This window comes from Balaenoptera ricei, chromosome 11 (assembly GCF_028023285.1).
Source record: "Balaenoptera ricei isolate mBalRic1 chromosome 11, mBalRic1.hap2, whole genome shotgun sequence".
NCBI lineage: Eukaryota > Metazoa > Chordata > Mammalia > Artiodactyla > Balaenopteridae > Balaenoptera > Balaenoptera ricei.
The window spans coordinates 31310747-31336179 of NC_082649.1; the positions used below are offsets into that span (position 1 = coordinate 31310747).

The following is a 25433-nucleotide window of genomic DNA, read 5'->3' on the forward strand; positions in this document are numbered from 1 at the left end:
TAAGTGTATAATGTTATTGTGACAGATGGTAGTAAGAGCTATGAAGAAAAATGAAGCAAAGTAATGGATAGAGAGTGACCTGGGGGAGCTGCTCTTTTATATTAAGTGGCCATAAACTGCTTCTCTGGTAAGGTGACTTTTGAACAGAGACCTGATGGAAGTGAGGGAGCAAGCCAGACAGTGATGTGGGGGTAAGATATTCTGGACAGAGTATGATAAATGCAAAGGCCCTGGTGTGGGAATGTATTTGGCATTTTCTAGAAAGTTCAGGATAGGCCAGTGTGGCTAGAGTGGAGTGAGAAGGGGAGTGGTAGGAGGTGAGATCTGAGAGTAATAGGGAACCCGATGACGCTGGGATTTATAGGCCATTCTGAGGATTTGGGCTTTTCTTCTCTGTGTGATGAGAAGCTGTTGGAAGTTATTGTTTTAATTTTTATTTTATATTGGAGGGAATAGATACATGGAAGTTTTGATCATAAATAGCATGATCTGATTTTCATTTTTTAAAAGATCACTCTGGCCATTGCTTGGTGAATAGATGGTCAGGGGTGGGGATAGGAGAGGAAGAGTGGAAGCAGGAAGACCCATTACGAGATTATCGCAGTAATCCAAGGGAGAGATGACGATGATGATGGCTTGGACCAGAGGAGTAGCAGTGACAGTGGAAGGGCATGAAAAGTAGTTTATTCCAGATACATTTTTAAAGGTAGAGCTCATGGAAAACCATAATTCAAAAAGAGTCATGTACCACAATGTTCATTGCAGCACTATTTACAATGGCCAGGACATGGAAGCAACCAAAGTGTCCAAAGTGAATGGATAAAGAAGATGTGGCACATATATACAATGGAATATTACTGAGCCATAAAAAGAAACGAAATTGAGTTATTTGTAGTGAGGTGGATGGACCTAGAGTCTGTCACACAGAGTGAAGTAAGTCAGAAGGAGAAAAACAAACATCGTATGTTAATACATATATATGGAATCTAAAAAAAAAGAAAATGGTTATGAAGAACCTAGGGGCAGGACAGGAATAAAGACGCAGACGTAGAGAATGGACTTGAGGACACGGGGAGGGGGAAGGGTAAGCTGGGACGAAGTGAGAATGGCATGGACATATATACACTACCAAATGTAAAATAGATAGCTAGTGGGAAGCAGCTGCATAGCACAGGGAGATCAGCTCCGTGCTTTGTGTCCACCTAGAGGGGTGGGATAGCGAGGGTGGGAGAAAGGAGATGCAAGAGGGAGGAGATATGGGGATATATGTATACGTATAGCTGATTCACTTTGTTATAAAGCAGAAACTAACACACCATTGTAAAGCAATTATACTCCAATAAAGATGTTAAAAAATAATAATATAAATAAATAAATAAAAATAAAGGTAGAGCTCATGGAACTTGCTTAGAGGGAATTAATGAATTGAACTAAGATAAAAAATGTTATTTTCACATATTAAAAAAAAAAATCCTTGGTGAAAACACTCAGATGTGTCACATAGTAGCAACAAAGGGAAATTCCAAGAGGGACTCTCCCTTGTTCTGTGCAGAGTTCCATGGATCCTTGAAGAGGATGGTGAGGGCCATGCTGTACTGACAGGCTCCCTGCTTCACAGGATTTTATTTTAAAGGTGCCAGACTTTCCCACTGTATAAGTGAAGCCAGCCTGCGTTCAGTATGCGTGTTGGACTGCTTGAGAATTTGCTCTTGACTAAATCAAAATGGAAAGGTCTGCAGCTCTCACTCAAGGTTAAAGAGAAAGTATGAATTAAATTTTGTGCAGCAGTTGCTTTATATACATATTTTCCAGTTGTAAAGTTTGACCCTAAATGACCAAAATATTTAACCGTATCCTTGTACATTTGCTAGGCTCTAAAGTTATGTCGACTCATCTGGATATTACATAAACCTATGAGAATTTTTAGGAATATTATTCAGAATACCTAAAGAGCCTACATATATTAACCTGATATGTTCACTTTTGGATATACAGCCAAATAGAAACCACAAAAAAGGGTTATAGCACCCTCAATCAGGAACATAAAAAAGAAGTCAGTCTTCTATCACTTTAAAGAACTAGTTTGGGCAGAAACTCACATAGCTTTTTATATTATTTGCCAACTTAGTTATTACAGAGCATGTTTACAATTTCAGGAAAACATCAGTAAAAATTAGTACTAATACTACATGAGGGTTTACAACTAAACATGGGATTAGGTTGTTTGGTACTAAGTTATTGAAATAAAGTGATACTTTTCTTAGCACACATTTTATCCCAAGACAGGAAATATTTTATTGGGAACAATTCTCCCCACTACTAGCTTAATAAATTCAGATTAAAAACTTTGAAGCAGGCATTACCCCAATTTAAAGTGTAGTATTTTGATTTTTAATAACAACTGTAGTTTCCTTATATAACCAATCATGCTCATTCTTCATAGTTTAAAATATATAGAAGAGAAAAAAACTCCTATATTAACATTAATATATTTAGACCCAAAGAGTATAGACCCCAAAAAATCCAATATTTTGAAACAACTCTATTATGAACTAATGTCACAAATATCCTTTTGTGTATTTCTCAATCACTGATGCTTTGTACTTGCTGAGAATTACTCACTTATTTTTAGCACAAAATTCCTTTTAAATCCCTTGAATGTTCTCCTAGAGTCTACAGTTATTTCCTTGGGAAACTTCATATAGCTACTACAATACATTCTTAATACCTTGGACACATAAAACTGGTGGATTATAAAAATCACTCTGGGGGAGCAAATCAACACCAACGGAAACCTTTCTTTTTAGGCTAGGAAATATATTGTATTTTTATTCAGTTAGAAAATTCTGGGTCAAACTTAAATGAACTTTTGATTTCAAGATTACATCAGTCAGAATTCCGAGTTGGCTCCCTTAACACTGCAGTAACATTCTCCTTTCTCTCCCTCTTTCACTCTATCTCACTGAGAACATATATCCAAGCCTCTGCTATCTCTCTGTGATTTTCTGCCTCTTGAGTAACCACTTTGATTATTTTACTGCATATGGACATTTATTTAATGACCTTCTGTAAGTCAAACAAGATTTCTTTACTTTCAAAAATCTTTTCTTTCCTGATTGTAATTCAGTTAAGAAAAAAATTTTTAATTACTGCAATGTGTACCTGAAAAAGTAGAAGTTCCCTATAATGTTACCCCTGAGATTAATACTATTAAAAGCATAATGTATATACTTCCAGATGTTTGCATACGTGTATGTATGTCTCATGTGCACGCTTGTGTGTTTAAACGTAAATGGGATCAAGGTACATACATTCTGATTCTCAACTTGCTTTTTTCAGTTGATAATACATTCTTGCAGCTATAATCTCTGAGGGGACACAGAAGGAGGACACACAGAAAAGTGCAGGGGTATAATATTATCTAGAAGAACATGTATGATTCGGAAGAGAGGAATCAATGTGACCTGGAATCTTGAGGGAAAAGTTGCTAGAGGAAGTGGTACTTATGCTGAAAGGGAAGGAGTTAAATTACCATGGGGATGGAAGAGGGGGTGTCCAGCACAATCATGAGGGAGGGGTAGGGGACAGCAAAACATGGCAGATGTAACAAAGAGTAACCTTTGTGCCAAGGTCTTTTCTCTTTGTTTTTACTTAAAGTAATTGTACCCAGGTGGGTTGGGAGAGTTAAAATATTTGGAAGGAACCAGCAGAAACCTGTTGCAGTACTCCAGGCCCAAAATGATGGGCACTGCAGTGGGCGTTAAAAGCAGGGGAATCTACCAGATGTTTTGAGGGAGACTCACCTAACTCTTGGGTAGGGGAATCTAGTAAATTACAAACTGACCCAGCAAGCAGAGCCAGCACTCACCTGCGTACCGGGTTGCATCTGCAATGATCCAGATAAACCCTAAAACCTTTCTGGACCTCAGCTTCCTTATCTACAGTGCGTTGGGGGGTGTATGAGGTTTCCAAGGTGCTTCAGCATTCTATCGCGTTTACTGATCTGTGAATATCCTTCTGCTGTGTACCACAGCATACATGAACATGCCTAAACATTCCACAGTTCACATGTTGTCACATTGCTGGATGCTGCTGCAACCACTCTGTATGAAGTTTTCAAGTTCAGCAACCAGTTCCTGCCTAACATGAGGTATTTGGTAGATTACCATCGACATTTGGCCTTTTCCATGCAGAAAGGACTTTGCATTTCAATTGTAAGACTTCTAAGTGTAATCAAAATAAGATTTTTTAAAAAATTCAAGGTGGAAGTGAAAGCAGATGAAAACTTTCATCTTGGTTTAAAAGTTATGTTCTGTGATTCTGTGTTGCTGAAGAAAGTCATGTGTCTTGAGAAGCTGCCAAGAGATACGCCAGCACATAGTTTCTATAACCTTTACGTATGCTTCAGTGAAAGCATGCAGAGAATTTAAATGAAACTGCATGCTGCAGAAGTAATCCAGCCTCATACCTCAAACTGATATAGGCAGGGGCAAATGGTGATTGTCATTGCTGTCCTTGAAAGTATTTTTCAAAGACACAGCAATTTCACATCCACTGACATAAAAACTTTTCACTAAAAATTTAAATTAACAATTATATACTGACAGACTGTTGTGTTCAGGTATTGAACAAGCAAATTATACTACATACTGCATTTGTAGGGATATTTGCTCCCCTGTTTTCATTTAGGTAAGACCCAGAAAGTAAGTTTATCTGACATGGAATTGTGCCATCTGTTTTGCAATAACCAGAAAGACCTGTAACCTTGATAATGAGATGAATGACTATAGCATAACTATTCTCTTTTACCTTTTTTTTGAACCTATTTCAATTAAATTTTGAAATATTGTTGGGTATTTGGAAAATGTTAGGAATAATTCTTTCAAAGGTAATGCATCCATGTATGCCCCTACATGGTAATACTTTGCTATGTTGTAGTACTAGTAAGGTTCAATTTCAGAGACGCCTCTGAGTTATTAGCATATTTTTATGAGCGTTCAGAAGCACTGCTGATACCTAAAGAAAGCAACGAGTGGGTAGAAGCGCCAGATTAAGCAGAAGACGAACTGGACTTGTAGATGCAAAAGCATGAGTAATCCAGAGATGACCTTACATTTATGTGGCAGTCTGAGATCATCCTCATGTGAGGATGTTCAGGAAGAATAAAAGCTGTGATTAACCTGATATGATTATTTAGTGATATACCTCAGAATAGGTCATTCAAGACCAACCCAAGTTTTACTTCTCACTTTGCCTCTATTAACTATATACTTTAAATTTCTTTTTTCTTTTTTTTACTTCTCTACGTCTGAGTGTGCTCAAGCTCATCTTGTAAAATGGAGCTATGAAAACTGTTTATCTTAAAGGTTATTGTGCTGCTGTATGTAAAGAGTAGGCATTGTTATTCTGGTCATGCTATTTTATTAGGCTTATGATTTTTTTCCCGCTTGAATCTTTTTCCAGAGATTTCTTAAAGTTCCAGGAATAGAAAAGGACGGCCACTGTGTACATTAGTGTGAATTACAGAGGGTGATCTGAAGAGAGGCAGAAGGGAGGTGGATTTAGGACAACACAGAAAATAAGAGCCAGCCTTAGTTAATTGTTGGCCAGTGTCGTGTTTTTTATGGGTCTTTGGCTTAAAAAACTGTCTTCCCTCTCTGGAATTTGTACAATTTGATTACAAATATTACAGTTCCTGTTTTGAGATCAGCCATCAAGGATTTATATGCATTTCTTTTGCCTCAATCTACCCATCCATCTGCCCAGTCATTCAGCCAGCCAGCAAATGTTTACCGAGGCCCAGGTAAATCCCAGCTAAGAAATCTCAGCCAACACTGAGATTATAGAAGCAAAATATAGTTACTATCTTTGAAGAATACATAGTCCATGAAGATTCGGTATTTTCTGACTTTCCCAGTATTTAAGGTGATAGTGTAAGATCAGGAGATAATGTAATCAGATGCTGAATGACTTGGATGCTTTTATGAGACCAAATTTGTCGCATTTTTTTGGTCATTTGAAACAAGTCCTGGGGAAGAGAGAGGAGTAAACAGAAATTAGCACGAGGAGCGGATCTGAACCATCCTCATCAGCATCAGGTCCCAGTGAGTGTCTCTGATTTCCTGTTGAGCGCACTTGACCGTGCTGTGAGTAGCACGCATGCCCGGTGACACGCAGTGTATATCCTGAGGACATTAGTAGGAGTGCTTCCCAACCTCTTTTATGTCATGGCACACATAGAAAATGATAACATTTCTATGCCAAGGTAAATGCACAAGGCAGCTGGTGGCCAGATACCAGCCTGGGGTTTCTGCTGCCTCAGCCTTGTGAGGCATCCAGAAGGTTGAGGGGAAACAGTATCCCTCCACACCTGTGACGTGTTTGCAGCACCCCCGTGTACTGTCAGGTACATTACAGTTTGTACACCCTGTACTAGGCTATCCCCAGATCTGCCTTCTTTGCTGACCCAGGGCCTCACTAATTTCATTTTCTCGTGAACAGTTTGGACATGTTAATTACAGTGGCTCCATAATACCTTTTAATAAGATAATGTATAGAGTTTAGAGGATCCCAAAGAAAAATATTGGAGTGAAAAATTACTGTATGTTAGAGACAGCTCTTTATAATGAAAACAGGCTTCCTCAAGGAATTGAGAGTCCTGGGCTTCAGTTCTAACTTGGTCACCTCTCACAAATCATTTCCCTCCGAACCTTAATTTCCTTATCTTTAAAAGAGAGAGGTTGAACAAGATGAACTTTATGCTGCTCTCTAGCCATGATTTTATACTGCCTATAAATCTTTGCTGTTGAGTGAACTGCTTCACATTGTGTGTTTGCTGTATGCTAGGCGCTTGGTGAATAATTTCTACGCATACCCTAGTAGCTTCACGGGGCTCCCGAGATCAAAGGTTACTGCATAGATGCTAGAGGACTTAAAATACATCAACTTACCATAACGACGGATACATGTCATATATTTGTCCAAACTCGTAGAATGTACAATACCAAGGGTGAACCATAATGTAACCTGTGGATTTGGGGTGATAATGATGTGGCAGTGTAGGTTCATCAGTTGTAACAAGCGCACCACTCTGCTGGGGGTGTTGATGGTGGGGAGGCTGTGCACGTGGGGGAGCACGGGGTATTTGGGAGCTGTCTGTACCTCCTTCTTAATTTTACTGTGAACCTAAAACTACTCTAAAAATTAAATCTTTAAATATGAAAAAATAAATAAAATAAAATACATCACCATCTAAGCTATCTAAGAATGTATACAGAAGCCAAATCTTGAATGTCCAATTTTTGGAGGAAAGTTAGTATTAAGAATCTCCTTAGGAACTTTCTTTTTCCGTAGTCATCTGATTCCCTTCTGTCTAGCATGTGTTTGGTGGGTGAGGCTGCCTAGCTGGAGAGTAGCAGAGAAGACCTGGAGGAACGCATGGATAATGAAGGATTGGCTGCATTAGAGCCATTTGCCTGCGTCATAGACCAAGACGGTAGCATTTGTTTATTCCACAAATGTTTTATTGCTCATTTACCATGTGTCAGATATTTTTTAGGAGCTAGAATTCATAGTCAGACACAGACAGTCAGATGCCCATACAGACATGCATACATAATATGTACATACATTAAAGATATCAGTCTCAGAGGTTTTTTGTTTTAATAAACACATTAGATTTGTCATGTTCAAAACACATAAATTATCCCTTCCTTCCTTCCTGTTTTCCATTAGCAAACATTTATTGAGTCATGTATCAGATACATTAAAAAGGACAAAACTAAATCATGCTTTCATATATCAAAAAATACTTCTGAGTACATAAAAATTTATCCAGTAATATACCCTTAAGGAAACATGATGTTTCAGATACACACACAACAGGATACATGTACACATACAACACATACATATACCTGCACGTGTGTGGGAGTAATATTTACTTGTACGTGTTCAAAAAGGATACTTGAACCTAGAGAATAAATAAACAAGAGAAGTCTGGGTTTGTGTCAACACACATATGTGTTTGTGAATATGTGTGGAGGAGGTTAGGAAGGAAAAGGTGGAGGGGAGAGAAGGAAGGGAAAAAATAATCAGTGGTCTTAGAAGGAACCACAGTAGTTAGTAAATTTTGCCTTAATTCCCACCCCCCATCTATCTTTTCTCTATGAAACTGCAGCTAGTGTGCCATTATTCATTCCATCAACTGATAGATCATTGGAATTAAATTGTCTACTCACCCAAATCAAACAAGATGAAAAAGAATAATTTCAGTTTTAAAAAAATGTAAAAATATCCACAGACGTTAGAAGTGGTACTTACGTATTCCACCAACTGTGATAAAGAAAACTTGCTGAAAGTCCTTCCAAAGCAGAAAAAAATTTTAAATCTCAGGGAATTTTTTTTCCTTTACTGGCCAGAAATTCATTCCAAGAAGTACCAGCCTGTCTCATTTCAAAATGCTTCCCTTGCCAAGGAAGCGGAAGCGGTCATATTCTTTCCCACCGAACTATGGGTGAATTATAATTATCCTACCTCTTGTGGGACAATGAAGCAGCAAACATCTGCTATACTGAATCCAAAAACCCACGAATGAAACTATACCAAACTGTGAATCATACCTGGACTCAGATTAAAGGATTTGTGTTGTGTTTACCTTTTTCTTTATTTTCTTTGCAATTTAAAATATGGATTTGTTAGCTCTGGCTGTATGTTCTAACTGAGGGGAAATATATGGATTCCATTTGTTGACTCCTATTTTAACATTGAAAAATCCCAGCTTTAAGGCAGATAGGCAATAAGAGTTCATAACAAATTTTCTGTTTGATTTGTTAACACCTCACAGTTTTCTTTTTCTTCAAGAGTGTGGTACAGTTAAAGAAAATTTAGAAGTGCAGAGTCTTAAGAAGTGAGGTCCTTTAGTTTTTTCTTCCACTGCAATAAAAATAACAGAGGACTGGAAAATGGTTTTTAAACTTTATTTCCAAGAGAAACAAGCTTCAAAACTACTGTTATCATAATTTTATGTATCATGGTATTTATGGTGGTACTAAACTATTCACCTAGAGTAAGAAAAGGAAATGGAACTTCAGTTCTGGGTTTTAGCTGTGAAAACATAAAAGTCTACTTGCTTTAAAAATTGTGTGTCTTTTTATTTTTATCTACTAGAGAGCAGAAAGACAAACTCGAATTATGGATTCAGCTCAATATGCAGAATTCTGTGAAAGTCGACAATTAAGTTTCTGTAAGTAAGCATTTAACTTTGCTTCATTATACGTTTGAGATTATGTGTTACAGATACACTAAAGTACAGCACCATCTGTGTTCCTTAGAAATTGGTGAGTTTAATACATATATGCATAGTTATAACTATTATGGAAACAGCCTCTGCACTGTAGGGGAGCCTATACAAGGTTTTACCCCACTCTGCTGTTTTGCAGTTAATAGTATTAAGAGGTTTTTAAGGGTACTGGTAATACACAGAGAGCCATGTTAATTATTCACATTACTTTTAGTCAGAAAAATTCCATTTTTTGTAATATTCCCATTTAAATTTCTTTTTTGGTTTCTTAGTCATTTTTACACTAGCATTGCTGATTGTACTTGACCCATAATGGACTGTAGTAGTACAGTCATGACATTTAAAAGCCCCTAATAGTAATAAATACCAAACTTTCCCTTCATGCGTGCATTCTCATATTACCACAATAGAACATATCAACATAGACAGTCTCTTGCATCTTTGTCTGTAAGCTCCCACTGTGGCGTGCATTCCACGTTAGCAAATTCATTAGTCCACGCTCTTGTACCTATGGCAAAATTAGTGCTGTCCCACCCCTGCACACAGCTTACTAAGAATAGATAAAGGCTCTTGATAAATAGTGGGCTGGATTGTGTACAAAACATCCTTACAGCAACAGTTCAGTGATGACTAAGACTCTCGGGGTGAAGGTCGAAGAGTAAGTGTGATGAAAAGTCCAGTTAAAAATATGACAAAGTAGCACATGACCCTAATCTGAGGGATCATGGACACAATGGTGTCTTTAAACGAAAAACTATTATGTGGTCACAATAACAATGTATTTGATTTGGAAAAAGAAAATGAGAGCTTCATTTATAGATCATAAAGTGCAAATAAATGACACATTTCAAATAGTGCCTCATGTAAATGTCAGTAAAATATAGGAAAACATGTTTGGGAAGATTTTTTTTTTCCTAACTAAATATACTTTGCAGCCTGACTAACAATTTGGCATCATACATCTGTGAAGCATTAAGTAAATGACACTTCAGATCATGGCAATTTCAGCAAATGAGAGGTTTTTGTATTGTAAATTTTAGGTTTAAAAATGGCATTCAAGTCTTTTATAAGTATAAATCTCCATTTTATAAAGTAACATTTAGTGCTATTGAACTATTTTTTTAAATCATATTTTAAATTTAATTTATTTAAAGGAACAGAAGTGCTATTTCACACTAAAACATGTAGTCAATGACACGTCCTAATACATCTTTTGTTTAAAAATCTGATTTTTCATAACAATTTTTTGATTCGTAACTTAGTAGTAAACTTAGTAGATTAAAAATTAATACATTCTATTTCTGTATAAAATAATTGTAGTATAAAGAGTATCTTATGCTTAGTTGTTTTTTCTTTAAAGAAGAGGGACTTGGGCATTTAAAAATATTTCTTGATATGGTACCCATAAGTGCTTCGTCATGAAACCTTCGTGGGAGAATCTGTTTTATTATATGCCACAATACTGTCGTTGGGAATGCTCAGTCCAAGGGGGTCAGCAATTCCAGAACCAGACTCTTTACATTCCGTGCCTGATAGATTACCAAGATATAGGAATTGTGATCCAGCCATTTGTGTCTTTTTAAATATCTGATCATAGCACTCACTAGTTGAGACTACTGGTGCGTTTTAAAATACCATGTCTATAACTTTATAGGCTGAGGGTAAGTTGTAAAACCAGGACACTGATCATTATTCACCAGTGTTTTGTTGTTACATTTATGTAAGTCAGATAGTCATTTCCCTTAAAGTCTTTTAAAATCTGATATTAATTCACAAAGCTTTAATTTAGTTATAATTTGATAAACCTGTTTCCAGTCCCTTCAACCTGTTGTTTTATGTGTGGATTTTGTAAACAAATACCTAAATTTTCTTTTTAGTTAATCTGAGAGTCTCTTTGTATTTTAATTGATGAGCTTAATTTATATGTATTTAATTACTTATACACTTGGGTTTATATATGCTGTCTTATTTTGTGTTTTCAACTTACTGTGCTTTTTTATTTGGTTTTCCTCCTTTTCTTTGGATTGATTGGGTTTTCTTCATTCCATTTTTCATCAACCAGTTTGTATATTATATATTCTGTTGCTGTTATTTTAGTTGCTATCCTTAATTTTTCTAAAGTACACCCCTGACTTAAAATTTTTTAAGTTGGTAACTACAGGCATACCTCGTTTTATTGTTCTTTGCTTTATTGTGCTTCACAGATGATGTGTTTTTTTAGGAATTGAAGGTTTGTGGCAACCCTGCATCAAGCAAGTCTATTGGTGCCATTTTTCAAACAGGATTTTTTTTTTTTTTCCAAACAGGATTATTTTTAATTAAGCTATTTTTTTAGACATATTGTTATTTTACACTTAGTAGACTACAGTATAGTGTATATATAGCTTTTATATACACTGGAAAACCAAAAAATATGTGTAACTCACTTTATTGCAATATTTGATTTATTGTGGTGGTCTGGAACCAAACCCACAATATCTCTGAGGTATGCCTGTATCTAAACTTCCCTTCTCAGCCTAATTTTGTTTTTCCCAAGCATCCGTAACTGCTTAAAGCACTCATTTTTGTCTTAAAAATGGCTTTATTTTGCCCTCATACTTAAATGATAGTTTAGTTAAGTAGGAAATTGTAGACTAATAGTTATTGGTTAAAACATGATTCCATTGTCTTTTAGCCTCTGTCGTTGGTTAGAAATCTGATGTCTACTTGTTTTATGTTTTCCCTGTGGGAGAAAGAAAGAGAATGAAGATATACCCTCGGGTATATGGGGAAATGAACAGGCTGGCAATCAGTAGCCGATCAATAAATATGTATAAAAGGAAAGAAAGAAGGAACCCCTACTGTAGAAGTTTCCAGGGAAAACCATGCCCTCTGAGGAAGGTTATTTTCAATTTATTCAAAGAACAGTGATTTTGAAGAGATAGAAGTTGCAGAAGGTTTTCTTCAGAGTGGAATGAGCATTACAGAGGTCTCTGCGGGAAGGATCAGGAATGGAAAGGCTGGTGAGAAGGGATGTGGTAGAAATAATGAAATAGTGTGCAGGGGTGAGAGAATGGAATATTGAGAGGAACTTGAATTTTGCCATTGATCACTGATGAGAAAGATAAAGTGTATGAGATTTGATAACCTTAAATTTCCATATGAAATTATTAAGTAAAGTAGTTTTATTTCCAGCACAGGCTGAAAACTCAGGTTGTGTCAAAAAGAGGATAATCCCAGGAATTTTTTACCTTTGGTCAAGGTTCTATTTAGACTGTTGATCAATTTCCAGGATTACCCTTTCTCCTGATATATTGAGAAGAGGGGTGAAGGAAAAGGAACTCATTCAGTTTCATGCCCTCTTACTTCTGGTGAAAACAAACTATCATGACTAAGAGTATCTGTGCCTCTTTTTTTTGGAACCAGCATCACCCTGGAAAGGTCCATCTCTGAAACAGTCCTCCAGGTGACAGGGAGGGAATTAGCTCAGAGAACCTTCACCTGGAAGATTGCTGGCATAGTAGTAACCCAAGTGGTCTTATGCATCTTTTTTGATGTATGGAAAAGTTTGGACCCTACCCTTTTATTAAAGGAATATCTTTCATTTGTTCATTCATTCATTCATTCATTTCTTCCTTCTAGAAATATTTATGGTGAGTGTGCTAATGTCAGGCACTATTCTGGGTGCTGGGATACCACGGTGGACCCATGGTCCTCACCTCTGCATTCTCAGTACGTAAGATCTAGTGGGAAAGCTGACGATTCTGTTGCTTAGGTAGGCAGATCTGACAGAATACCAAGAACTCTTCTTTCCCTTACTTTTAAAATAAAGTGTTTAGAGCACAGTCACAAAATACCTGTTTCCATGTTACTGTCCGTCAAAGGGAGAAGTGAATAGGGTACATTTTATTGATCTTGCCAAATTGCTGCCTGTTGACTTGAACTTCAGAAGTATTCCACAGATGTTAACCAAGTGTTTGTGAGCTATTGCAGCTTACTAGTTAGATGGAATGTTGCATGTCAGAGAGCATTGGGAAGATTGGTTACTTTAGGGAGATAGCTTTAAGCAGGATTATCATAATTCTGCCACAGTTGACAGCTTTGGATATGTGCTTCGATAGCAGGACTTAATGTCTCCTGTGATTTATTTCACAGAAAACTCTTCTGTATGTGGAATCCATGAAGACTTTATCTATAAGGATCAAAACATCATGCTTGGAGTTACTGTTAAGTGTTTTATAGACCTGTGAGACCAGATTAATCAAAAGAATAATCATTGGATTTTTTAAAAGATGATTATGTTATAGATATGATAAAATCTTCACTATCAATCTTTTCCCTCTGGGTTACTAGTTAAATTAGTAATATCTAATGAAGGATCTATGTCAAGTTAGATTCTGCTTAGCACTGTGGTGGTTTAGAGATATTTAACAGAAGGTTCCACATGTGCTTAGTACTGGTAGGTATGCAGAGAGACATGACGCGTGGTGTTGGTCCACAAAAAACTTGTAATGTGGCTTGAGAAATTATAAGCAGATACAAAAGGATCTCTGATGATATAAGAGTTCAGTAAATGACTAGAGTTGAGGATGTATACCTTTGGCTTGCATGGGCAGGATTCATATGAATGGAACAGAGTGATAGAGTATCCCATGCAGGGGTGAACACAGAGGATTATACTCAAGGCCAGTGACATTTTAATAGGGAATAATATAAAGGCAGGTTGGAATCAGCCTGGGTGGTTTTGAGAGTCAGGCTTGAGAATTTGGACATCTTTGCAATCAGGAAAATGTAACCACAGATTTAGATCAGGCCAGATATCAGTTTATTCTATTTAATTCTAAATTCACAACTTTGAGCCTATTCAAGTAATAGACACATTTTGAAAGGTATTAAAAATACAATTTCTATATGTTCCTTTTTTATCACTGGTTCTTTCTTGCAGGATTTTCTTTCCACAAGAATAAATTAAAGTTACATCAAGCAAGTAATTCTCTGACTACTGTTATAACATAAGCTATGACCAATGATAACTTATTCTGACACATTGTAAGAAGTGCTAAACATTAAGTGGTTTAGTATACAGTGTTATGTAGCAGAGATACTAAAGACGCAAATGTATAAGGGATTTCTTGGGGCTAGAATATAAATTCAAAAATGTTGCATATTATATGCATTGTTTTTCCTATGCAATTTTCAATAGAAATGTTTTTCATTTTGTGATAGTAATATGCAGTATTAAAACACTTCCAAAGCTAAATTTTCTATACTTTTTTTTTTAATGGCTAGCCAAAAAAGCCTCCAAATTTCGAGACTGGTTGGACTGCAGCAGTTTGGAGATAAAGCCCAATGTCATCGCTATGGAAATTTTAGCATATTTAGCGTACGAAACTGTGGCACAGGTAAGAATTGTAATGTGTCATATCAGGCCATACATAGCTGCTTTCTCCCTATCCCTGTCCATCATCAATTCTTCTTCCACCTGCTGCTCTACCAGGAATGAGAACAGCCATGAGTTCTCTCCTATGATGATCTCATCATTTTCTAAAATTTAGTTCAGTTATGTTTCTTTGCATCCTCAGCCCCGGTGAGTGTTAGGCTAAAAGTGACTGTTTCTTGCAACTTTAGCCAAACCAGAAATGGAATACTTGCATACTTTTCCTCAACACTGAATTCTAAGTACACATCTCTCTTGTTTAGAGATTATTTTTGAGCTTTGAAAAACAGCTTTCTAGAAATGTACAGTCTACTGAGTGCTTACCAAAATCTGAGTCTGGAATCACTGCCCTCTAGTTTCTCAGAGCATGGTTCTTAGACTACAAGCGTCAGCATCTCCTTGGTTCTTGTTTAAAATGTAAATTTCTCAGCTACACCCCAGAGCAGACCTACTGAATTAGAATCTCGGAGCTTGGAACCCAGAAATATGTATTTTAAAATGTTTCCCAGGGGCTTCCCTGGTGACGCAGTGGTTGAGAATCTGCCTGCTAATGCAGGGGACACGGGTTCGAGCCCTGGTCTGGGAAGATCCCACATGCCGCCGAGGGACTAGGCCCGTGAGCCACAACTACTGAGCCTGCGCGTCTGGAGCCTGTGCTCCACAACAAGAGAGGCCACGATAGTGAGAGGCCTGTGCACCGCGATGAAGAGTGGCCCCTGCTTGCCGCAACTAGAGGAAGCCCTCGCAGAGAAACGAAGACCCAACACAGCCCAAAAAATAAATAAATAATTAATTAATTAATTAAAATGTTTCCCAGGTTTTCCCTGGTGGTCCAGTGGTTAAGAATCTGCCTTCCAGCGCAGGGGACACAGGTTCGATCCCTGGTTGGGGAACTAAGATACCACATGCCACGGGACAGCTAAGCCCCTGTGCCACAGCTACAGAGCCCATGCACTCTGGAGCCCACACACCACAACTAGAGAGCCCTAGCACCACAACTAGAGAGGCTGCGTGCCGCAACTACTGAGCCTGTGCACTCTGGAGCCCATGCACCACAACTAGAGAGAAGCCCCCGCCGCAGTGAAACATCCCGCGGGCTGCAACTAAGACCTGACTAAGCCAAAAATAAATTAATTAATTAATTTAAAAGATTAAATAAAATGTTTCCCTAGTGATTACAAACTTTGAGAACCTCTCCACTAGGAGGTCAGACTATATCATTTATGTTCATGGGTAGGTCCATTTACCAGCCAATGAAAGCATATGCTCATGTCCACAATGCAGATTTTTAGGCAGACAATATTATCAATAACATTTGGGATATATTGCTTTTAGCTTTACCATTTCAGTGACACTGATGATTATTTCCATTTGTGTGACTTTAGTTTCATTGCTCTGATCTTCTAGTTAGTGGATCTGGCTCTTCTTGTGAGGCAGGACATGGTAACCAAGGCAGGAGACCCCTTCAGCCATGCCATTTCTGCCACCTTCATTCAGTATCACAGCTCTGCTGAGGTAAGTATTAAAAAAAATCTGTCTTTGACCCATCTGTGGAGTTTTTTCTCATGGCTGGTATTTACATGTAGTTCTAAGAAAAAGATTGTGTAGGAATATATAGCCTTCAGTCAAAGAATCTTAATACATTCAACATTCAAACAAATACCTACTATGTACCAGGCCCTAACAATCCACTTAATACAATGATTTTTTTTCACCTTCTCCCGGCCTTATTTAGCTTTCCTGGCCCTTCGGTGAAAGCACACCTCTCATTTCCATGGGAGATAAACACCTGGTTTAGGTAATTGAATAACATTGAGAAAAGTTATTTCTTTTTGCTTCAAAGATGAGAGAATTATTATTATTCGTGTAATAATAATTCCTGGCATTTATTGATAGTTTTACTTTCCAGTTATTGATTTATCTCTAAACATGATTTAAAGAAGCATGGCCCCATTTATCCTTTGTGTTTCAATTGGCCCTATCATATGATAATCACATCCTTTCTGATTCCATTTATGTTGCTGGGATCCCCACCTGTGGAGACTATAAAGTCATCTTGCCAACTTTAAGACTTTGTATAATAACTGTGTATCATTTTTGGCATAAAAAATATTCTCTGTAAGCAGCATGTGCCTAAAAACCAGAAATATAATATCTATTTAATGAATTTGCCAATAATTTGACTTTTTTTTACTAACATAAACATCAGTTTCATATAATTCAACCTAATAACCATAGAGAAGGCAGCAAGGAGCTTAGGTTAACATCTGCATGTATAATTGTGAAGTGAACTTTGGATCAAGTTGGGTGAAACATATAAACTGAAAATGGTTAAGCCATTCAAAGAATCTGAAGAAAACTGTAAATCCTTTCTCCATAAAGACATTTGCAAATTTTGTACACAATTTCAGGGTGTTGAGAGACCGTCTGAAACCATTCTGCAGATATAAGGGATCTGTGAACCCAGTGAACTCCAAATTTAGGTATATCTCTGCTCTAGGATACTTATAAAATATATAAAGATATCTGCCTATATCTTATTACATGCCAAAAGTTTGACATCTTTTTATGCCCCTTGTAGAACCAGATTGGCTTAGAACTAAAGTAGGAATTAAAATGTTTATGCTCATTAAAAATCCATTTTTGTCTTGGAAAAGGTCATACGTTATTATCAGCGAATATACTTTAAAAGTCCCTAAAGCTTACCCAGTTGATTAAACACTATTTGTTTTCTTTATGTTACAAACCCAAATTATGATGTCAAAGAACACCCTTTAAACTGTCTTTGATACATGTTCACTTTATGAATATGTGTATAAGTATGCTTTTCATTAACGTCAGACAAATTCGTTGTAACATTTCTAATTGAAGAAATTTACGGTGAACATAACAAGCCTAGTTTTCCCTTAACATTCAAGGGATTGCTTACGTGGCTAGGAAAACTCTTTATGTCCCTCCCACTTTCTCAGTTCTCCAGGGTGGCCAAGCTGCCCTGGGCAACTGCTCAACAACCACAGCTGCTATTCCCAGCTACCCAGCCGTTAAGAAAGATGGCTTATGTGTGCTGAATTTCCTGGGCTCTCTGGGAGGTGGGAGCATGAACGTCAGGAAGTATCCTGGCTAAATATGTTAGTACAAGCCTCAAGCTTTTCCCTGACTCGCCAGACACCCCTCCTCCGACGTGACTGGTGGTCAGAATGAACATTCGGAGAGACTGGAAGTCTTTCTGCCCTTTATTACCTGACGCGACACAAAAAGAATGGCCGCTCTAGAGTAGGAATCTTACACATCAACACTGCAAAGCAGCAACCACTATCAAGGGCCTGCTTTAAGGACTTTACCAAATTAGGTACAAATGGGGGCTCTGGAAACTAATGTGATCTGTATTTAGGGAGATAGAACATTCTGTAAAACAACCAAGGAAGTAAATTAACAAGCAAACAAACAAACAATTCAAGATTGTGTGTACTAATTTCCAAATGAGTGGCATAGACAGAAATTTCAGAGATTAAAAACAACTCCCTAATTACCATGAAAGAAGACTTCAGAGAGGAAGTTGGGTGTTGAAGGAAAAATAAGACTTTTATGAGATGGTAAAAGTGGGGAAAATACTCTAGGCCTCAGAGGCAGCATAAGTGTAATTGTACTGGGGGGAGAAGAACTGTGATTAAAATATTCAAGCCAAGAATTCATCGAGAAGGGGTAGTGGGGAGTTAGGTTAGAAAATAAAGACCTTAGACGCTTAGAGTTATTAAGGAAGAATTGAAAGTTTCTTGGCTAAAGGTTGATGAGTTCAAAAGGGTATTTTAAGAAGATCCAGATGGAGGTGCTATGTACAGTAGCTTGGAATTGGAAACTCAAGGCATGGAGTTAACACAGTGCATTCTATTTTAATAATTATCGTTCTTGAACACTAACTATATAAGGAACTGAGCTAGTTAAGCTTGGGTTTCTCAGATTACCAAGGTTAATTTCAATATGAGTTAATTTTCTAGATTTTGTTTTCTAATATATGGTTTATATACTGGAAGCAATGATCTCTAGGAGTCACCTTGTTTTTTCTAAGAACAACTCATGCCACATTAGGTTTATTCCTTCTTGTTTGATGTTTCTAGGCAAGCAGATCAAAGAAATACTATTGAAAACAATATCTGAATTTCAGCAAAACATTTTACAAAGCCTAGCATAAGTTTTAAAATACAATGTAAATTGTAGGCCAGTAGATAGTATGAGGATAATGTAGAATTAACAATACCATACATGAGAAAGACTTAGAAACTTTTATTTGCCTATACATTTCTTAGGAGCCAATATTGTGATGTTACTGAAAAGAAAATGTTTTTTGTTTTGTTTCAGTGTTTAGGCACCATCCTATAGGATGAACATTGACAAAGTGAAGCATGTCTAAAGGAGAGTAATGGGCGGGAGGAGGAACCTGAAAGCATGTCTCATAATAAGTGATGGAAGGAACTTGAGGTGTTTGACCTATAGAAGAGAAGAGGCTGTGAAATAAACAGTCTTCAAATATTTGAAGTGCTTCCACATGGAAGAGAGAACAGACTTATAGTCATAACCAAAGAAAGCAGATAGATATGAGGCATATTCTGAATGAAGGAAGGAACTAGGTGTTGGAGGAGCTAGAGATATATCTACAGTGACCCTAAAGCACTGAGTTTGAGTTACTAGGTGAAGGCTGGTCACCATGTTACAAAGAATGTCTGGAAGGCATCCTGTTTGGGGGGAAAGTTTAGAACTTCCTTCTGAGTAAGTTTGAAACACTGAGAAAACTTCTCAGTAAAAATATCTCTATTTGACAAAATCAGCAGAAATTTTGGAAGCTGTATCTGAGGAATCCTGATTTTTATCTAAATGATCAGACAGATTAAAAATTAATACATTTAGACCCTTAGGGGTAAGATGGTGACATCATTTCTGTGGACTGGATAATAATAAACTGTGTTTTTATAACTTTCAAATATTACTGAATTCATGAGATGTTAAACAAACTCAAATGTTAGTAGAAGTTCTGGTTGCTTGATTTCAAAGCCACATCTCTTTGGACAGGGGTCTTGCCTAAGGTCCTACCCAGAGTCTCCTGAGAACACACCTCCTCCTACACCGAGCGCTCCGTCATCTGGATCACAGCTCTCAGGGAGAACCACATCAGGATCCCTAGGGAACGGGAGTGCTGGACAAGACTCAGCTAAAACCAAACAAAGGAAAAGAAAAAAGGTCAGTGATATTTTTTCTTTTTCTTTTTTTTTTTCCTTTCTTTTTTCTTTTTGGTGCAGGGTGGAGAGGTCTTGTTGAGTATGGAAAATGTGTTCTATTTTTCTCATAAATCTGATTTTTAGAAGCAGCCAGTTTACAGCAAGATAATTGATTTTCTCTAATATAAAAATTTTCAAACACAAAAAAGTTAAAAGAATTGTAGAGCAAATACCATATATCTGCCATCTAGATTCTACAATTAACATTTTTTTTAAAGATTTTTTTTTAGAGTAGTGGTATCTCAATGTGGTTTTTTTGTTTTGTTTTGTTTGTTTTTTTATTTATTTTTGGCTGCATTGGGTCTTCACTGCTGCACTCGGGCTTCCTCTAGTTGCGGTGAATGGGGGGCTACTCTTTGTTGCAGCGCGCGGGCTTCTCATTGTGGTGTCTTCTCTTATTGTGGAGCACGGGCTCTAGGCGTGCAGGCTTCAGTAGTTGTGGCTCACGGGCTCTAGAGCACAGGCTCAGTAGTTGTGGCGCACGGGCTTAGTTGCTCCGTGGCATGTGGGATTTTCCCAGACCATGGCTCAAACCCGTGTCCCCTGCATTGGCAGGCGGATTCTTAATCCCTGTGCCACCAGGGAAGCCTACAATTAACATTTTACTATATTTAATATATTAACTATATATTTACTATATTTGCATTTACTATATATATGCATCCAGTTGTTCTTTAATCCATCCATCTGTTCATTTTTTTTTAGTACATTGAAAAGTAAGCTGCATACATCAGCTTACTTTTCATTCCTAAACACTTCATTATGTATAATTTGTTTATGGTTCCTTTTTTTTTAAAGGTAACATTTATATTCAGTATACCACTCAGTTCTTAAGTATACCATTTGATGAATTTTGACAAATGTATAAATTTGTTGTTTTCTAATCCCTTCTCATGATAAAAAACATTACCATCAGTTCAGAAAGTTCCTTCATACCTCCTCCAGACAATCCTGTCACCATCCTCAGAAAGGCAAACAGTGTTCTGTTTTTTTCATCATACATTAGTTTTTTCCATTCTAGAACCTCATATAAAGAGAATATAATATGTATACTCTTTTGTGTGAAATTTCTTTCAGGACATTTTTGAAGTTTATGTTTTTCAGTATAAGTATAATTTATTCTTCTTTATTGATGAGTAAGTTGCTTGTATATATCTGTTTACTCATTCTCATTTTTGGTGGACACCTAGGCTATTTCCAGTTTTTGAGGTATTATGAATAAACCTGTTATGAGCATTATTGTACAAGTCTTTATGGACAAATGCTTTCATTTCTCTTAGGTAGATAGCTAGGAATTAAATTACTGGGTCATAGAGTAGCTGTGTGTTCAGTTTTTAAAGAAACTGCAAGAATTTTTTTTCCCAAATGGTTGTATCATTTTATACTTTCTTAGCAATATATGAGAATTTCAGTTGCTCCACATGCTCATCAACATTTGATGTTGTCATTGTTTTTACTTTTAACCATTCTGATGGATATTTAATAATAATTCACTATAGTTTGAGTTTGTATTTTCCTGGTGACGGATAATGCTGAGCATTTTTTCATGTGCTGATTGGCCATTCATATATCTTCCTCAAGGAGGAGTCTCTTCAAATATTTTACACAATATTTTTGAGGTAGGGTTGTCTCTTGTTAGAATTTGTAGGAGTTCTTTATATATTCTGTATAACAATCCTATGTCAAATATATGTTTTTCACATATCTTCTCTCTGTAGTTCACCTGTTCATTGTCTTAATGGTGTATTTTGTTGAGCAGAAGTTTTGAACTTCTAATGAAGTCTGATTTATCCAATGTTTTCTTTTGTTTATTGTTTTCTGTGTTCTGTCTTAAGAAAGCTTTGGCTACTCCCAATTCATGATGATGTTCTCCTGTGTTTTCTTCTGGAAGCTTTTTAGCTTTACCTTTTATGTTAAGTTCCATTAACCAAGTCAGATTAAGTTTTGTGTCTTTTATGAGTTGAGGCCATGTTCACTTTTTTACATATATCTAGTTATTGCAGAACCATTTGTTGAAGACTCTTTTCTCCCATTGGATTGCTTTGGTGGCTTTGTGAAAATCAAATGACCATATAACTGTGTCGATGTATTTCTGGGATTTCAAATTTGTTTTATTGACTTGTCAATTCTTTTGTCATTGTCATCTGCCTTGATTACTGTAGCTTATAAGAGGTCTCAAAGTCAGGTAGTGTAGGTCCTCAAACTTTTATTTTTCGGGTTTAATATGGATATGTTGTATCCTTGCATTTCTATGTAAATTTTAGAATTAAAATTTAGTTTCTACCCAAAAAAAGAAAGAAAGAGAGGGAGATATAGAAAGAGAGAAAGAAAAAGGAAAAGCCTAGTGGGATTTTGAAGGGGATTGGATTGAAATCTTACATCAATTTGAGGGTATAAATATCTTCACAATACCAAGTCTTATAATACATGAACATGGCATATCTCTCCATTTACTTATCTTTATGAAATCTCTCTTTTCATCACTGGCAATACTATCCATCTTGAACTGTTTTATCTGATTAATATAGCTATTCCAGCCTTCTTATGCTATTTAAATGATATATGGTTTTCTCTCCATTTCCTTTCAGTATATCTGTATCTTTAATATTTAAAGTACATCTCTTTTAAACAAAAAATTGTTGACTCTTGCTTCTTTTTCCTTTCTTTCTGTATCTTTTAATTTTAGTCTTTAAATCTGTGATGCTTAATGTATGTATTGACATGGTTCGGATATAGGTCAGCTAGTTTGCTGCTTGTTTTCTCTATTTTTTTTTTCTGTTTTTCTTTCCTAGCTTCTTTTGGGTTTAATTATACACTCCTTTAGAAATCCATTTTAATGTATCTACTGATTTCTTAGTGATATCTGTTTGCATCATTTTTTAGTGGTTATGCTAAGGACTACAATATAGATCCTTAAATTTTCAATGTACTTAGAGTTGTTATTGTACTGTTTTACTCACATGAAATGTAAGACTTCTATATTTATATAGGTTTATCTACTTTAGTCTTGTTCTTTATGCTATAGTTGATATACATCTTACATTGACATGTTATAAACCATAACACTATTTTTGCCTTAAATAATCAAATGACTTTAACATTTACCATTTCTACTGTCCCTCTATTTTTGATGATCAGACTTTCCTTCTGGTATCATTTTCCTTTTTTGTTCTACTAAATTTTATTTAGCACTTGTTATAGCACTTGCTGGCTGGTGATGATTTCTCTTAATTTTCATTTTTCTGAAAATATCTTTACTTTTCCTTCATTTCTGGAAGATACTTTCTCTGGCTATAGAATTCTGGATTGGCAGTTTCATTTTCAATACTTTAATTATATAATTCCACTGTTTTCTAGCATCCTTTTTCTTTTAATCACGTCAGTAGATTTTGTAGTTTTGTTTCTGTGTATGTAATGTGTTATTTTTCTCTGGTTGCTTTCAAAATTGTATCTTTATTTTTGGTTTTCAGCGGTTTGACCATGATATCCATAGAAATGGTTTTCTTTTATATTTATTCTGCTTAGGGTTCACTGAGCTTCTTGAAAATGAAATATTTTTAAATTTGGGGGGAATTATCAGCAATTATTTCTTAAGATATTTTGTCTGCCTCATGCTTCCTCTTCTCCCCTTCTGAGACTCCAAGTACATATTCATTAGTTACTCGGATATTGTCCCACATATCCCTGAAGCTTTGTTTAATTTCTCTTTCAATCTTTTCTCTCTGTTCTTCAGACTGGATAACTTCTATTGATCTTCCTTTATGTTCCAAACTCTATCTACTGTCAGCTTCAATCTTAACATTCTTCCAGTAATGTCTTAGTTCTGATATTTTATTTTATAGTTGTATAATTTCCTTTTGGTTTCTTTTTGTAGTTTATATTTTCCTACTATTATTTTTTATCATTTATTACAAGTTTATTTTATTTCATAATAGCTGCTTTAAAATCCTTGTATGATAAATTAAATACCTGGATTATTTTAGTCTCCATTGAGTATAAGTCACAGTTTCTTGTATTGTTGCATGTCTAGTAATTTTAAATTATATCCTGGACATTGTGAGTAATATATTATAGAGATTTCAGATTCTGTTATATTCCTATGAAGAGAGTTGATGGTGGTGGTGGTGGTGGTGTGTTCATATGTGTGTTAAGCAGGCAGTTTACTTTTCTAGATTGAACTCTAAAGGCCAAACTCAAATTCCTCTTCAGCAGCTAGATTCTCTTCACTTCAGTTAACTTTACCTGATTACCAGGGTTTTTTGGATTTGGTACCACAAAGGAATAGTTAAGAAGTTAGTCAAAGACTGGGTAAAATTTATACACTGAATTTGGAACTTCCCTTCTTTGATTCTGTCCTTTTTGGGATTTTCTTTTTCACTTTACACATACTATGGTTGCCCTGAACTCTGGCCTATAGTTCTTCACGCCTCTAAGGTCATGTCCTCCCTATACTGACTGGAGCCTACCCTTGGGCTAAAACAGTAAAAACAGAAAACTCAACCCACAGCCATTCCCTTCTTCTAAATATAGGTACGCCCCCTTTCAGTTTCTGCCTGGGTTAGATCAGTCTCTTTTGCTTTCAGGTACTTGTTTTTTATAATTTGTCCAAAGTTTATACTTTTATCTACAAGTTCGTTGGCACAATAGGAACCATTTGCCATTACTAGTAGTGGAGCTATGCCAAGGTATAATTTTATAACTGATAGTAAGCAGATTTAAATTTCATCCTCACATCTGAACTCCCCCTTTTGTTTTCAAAATGACAGAGCTCACTGATTATTTATAAATGGAAGCTCTGAACTATAAGGAACTTCTATATTATAAAGTAGTTTTAAAGATTTTCATCTGTAGTGCTCTCCAACTCATTCAATAAATAAAACTAGGCTAATAAAATGTTACCTAAAAGACCTCTTCAGTGGATTTGCTTTACAAAGTATGTAGGAAGTTGTAATTAACCTGGTTATTATGCATACATAAAATAATTAATTTTTTCTCTATTTACTCATCCACATCTTTCTACATTCAAGCTCTTGCTATATTTTGATTTTTACTCACTGGAAACCTCAGCTATGTTGGTAACATGGTACAGTTCATTCTACATAAAATAATAAAACTTCTATTATATACTAGCTATGTGTACTAGAAGCCAAGGGATTTGATGTATAACCATATCTTAATACTATCATTTTAATCTTGGGAGTGTCCCTTATCTTCACTCTCTCATCTATAACGTAAGGAAGGAGCTGGGGAAGTTTAGAATAGATAATATTGTGTGTTTTTTCTAAATTTTATAATTATGAATCCTTGAATTTGGTGATTCTTTCTTGTCTTCTCTTCAATACCTTTTTTAGTTTTAATTTCCTTAGTTTAAAAAAAATCTCTTCCCAGTTATATAGAATGACAAATTTAGCATCTCAATTAAATTTTGAAATGAGAAAATTAACTG

General features: G+C 36.1%; 1 protein-coding gene across 3 annotated transcripts in view; it reads left to right on the plus strand.

The window, feature by feature from the left end:
- SUPT3H (SPT3 homolog, SAGA and STAGA complex component) overlaps window positions 1-25433 on the plus strand; it is a 421288-nt gene that overhangs the window by 306434 nt on the left and 89421 nt on the right. For all 3 annotated transcript variants that reach the window (XM_059938581.1, XM_059938582.1, XM_059938583.1), the window contains exons 7-10: window positions 9169-9244; window positions 14570-14682; window positions 16125-16232; window positions 19782-19949. In XM_059938581.1, the coding sequence (XP_059794564.1) occupies window positions 9169-9244; window positions 14570-14682; window positions 16125-16232; window positions 19782-19949 (465 nt within the window). The remainder of the gene's footprint in view (window positions 1-9168; window positions 9245-14569; window positions 14683-16124; window positions 16233-19781; window positions 19950-25433) is intronic.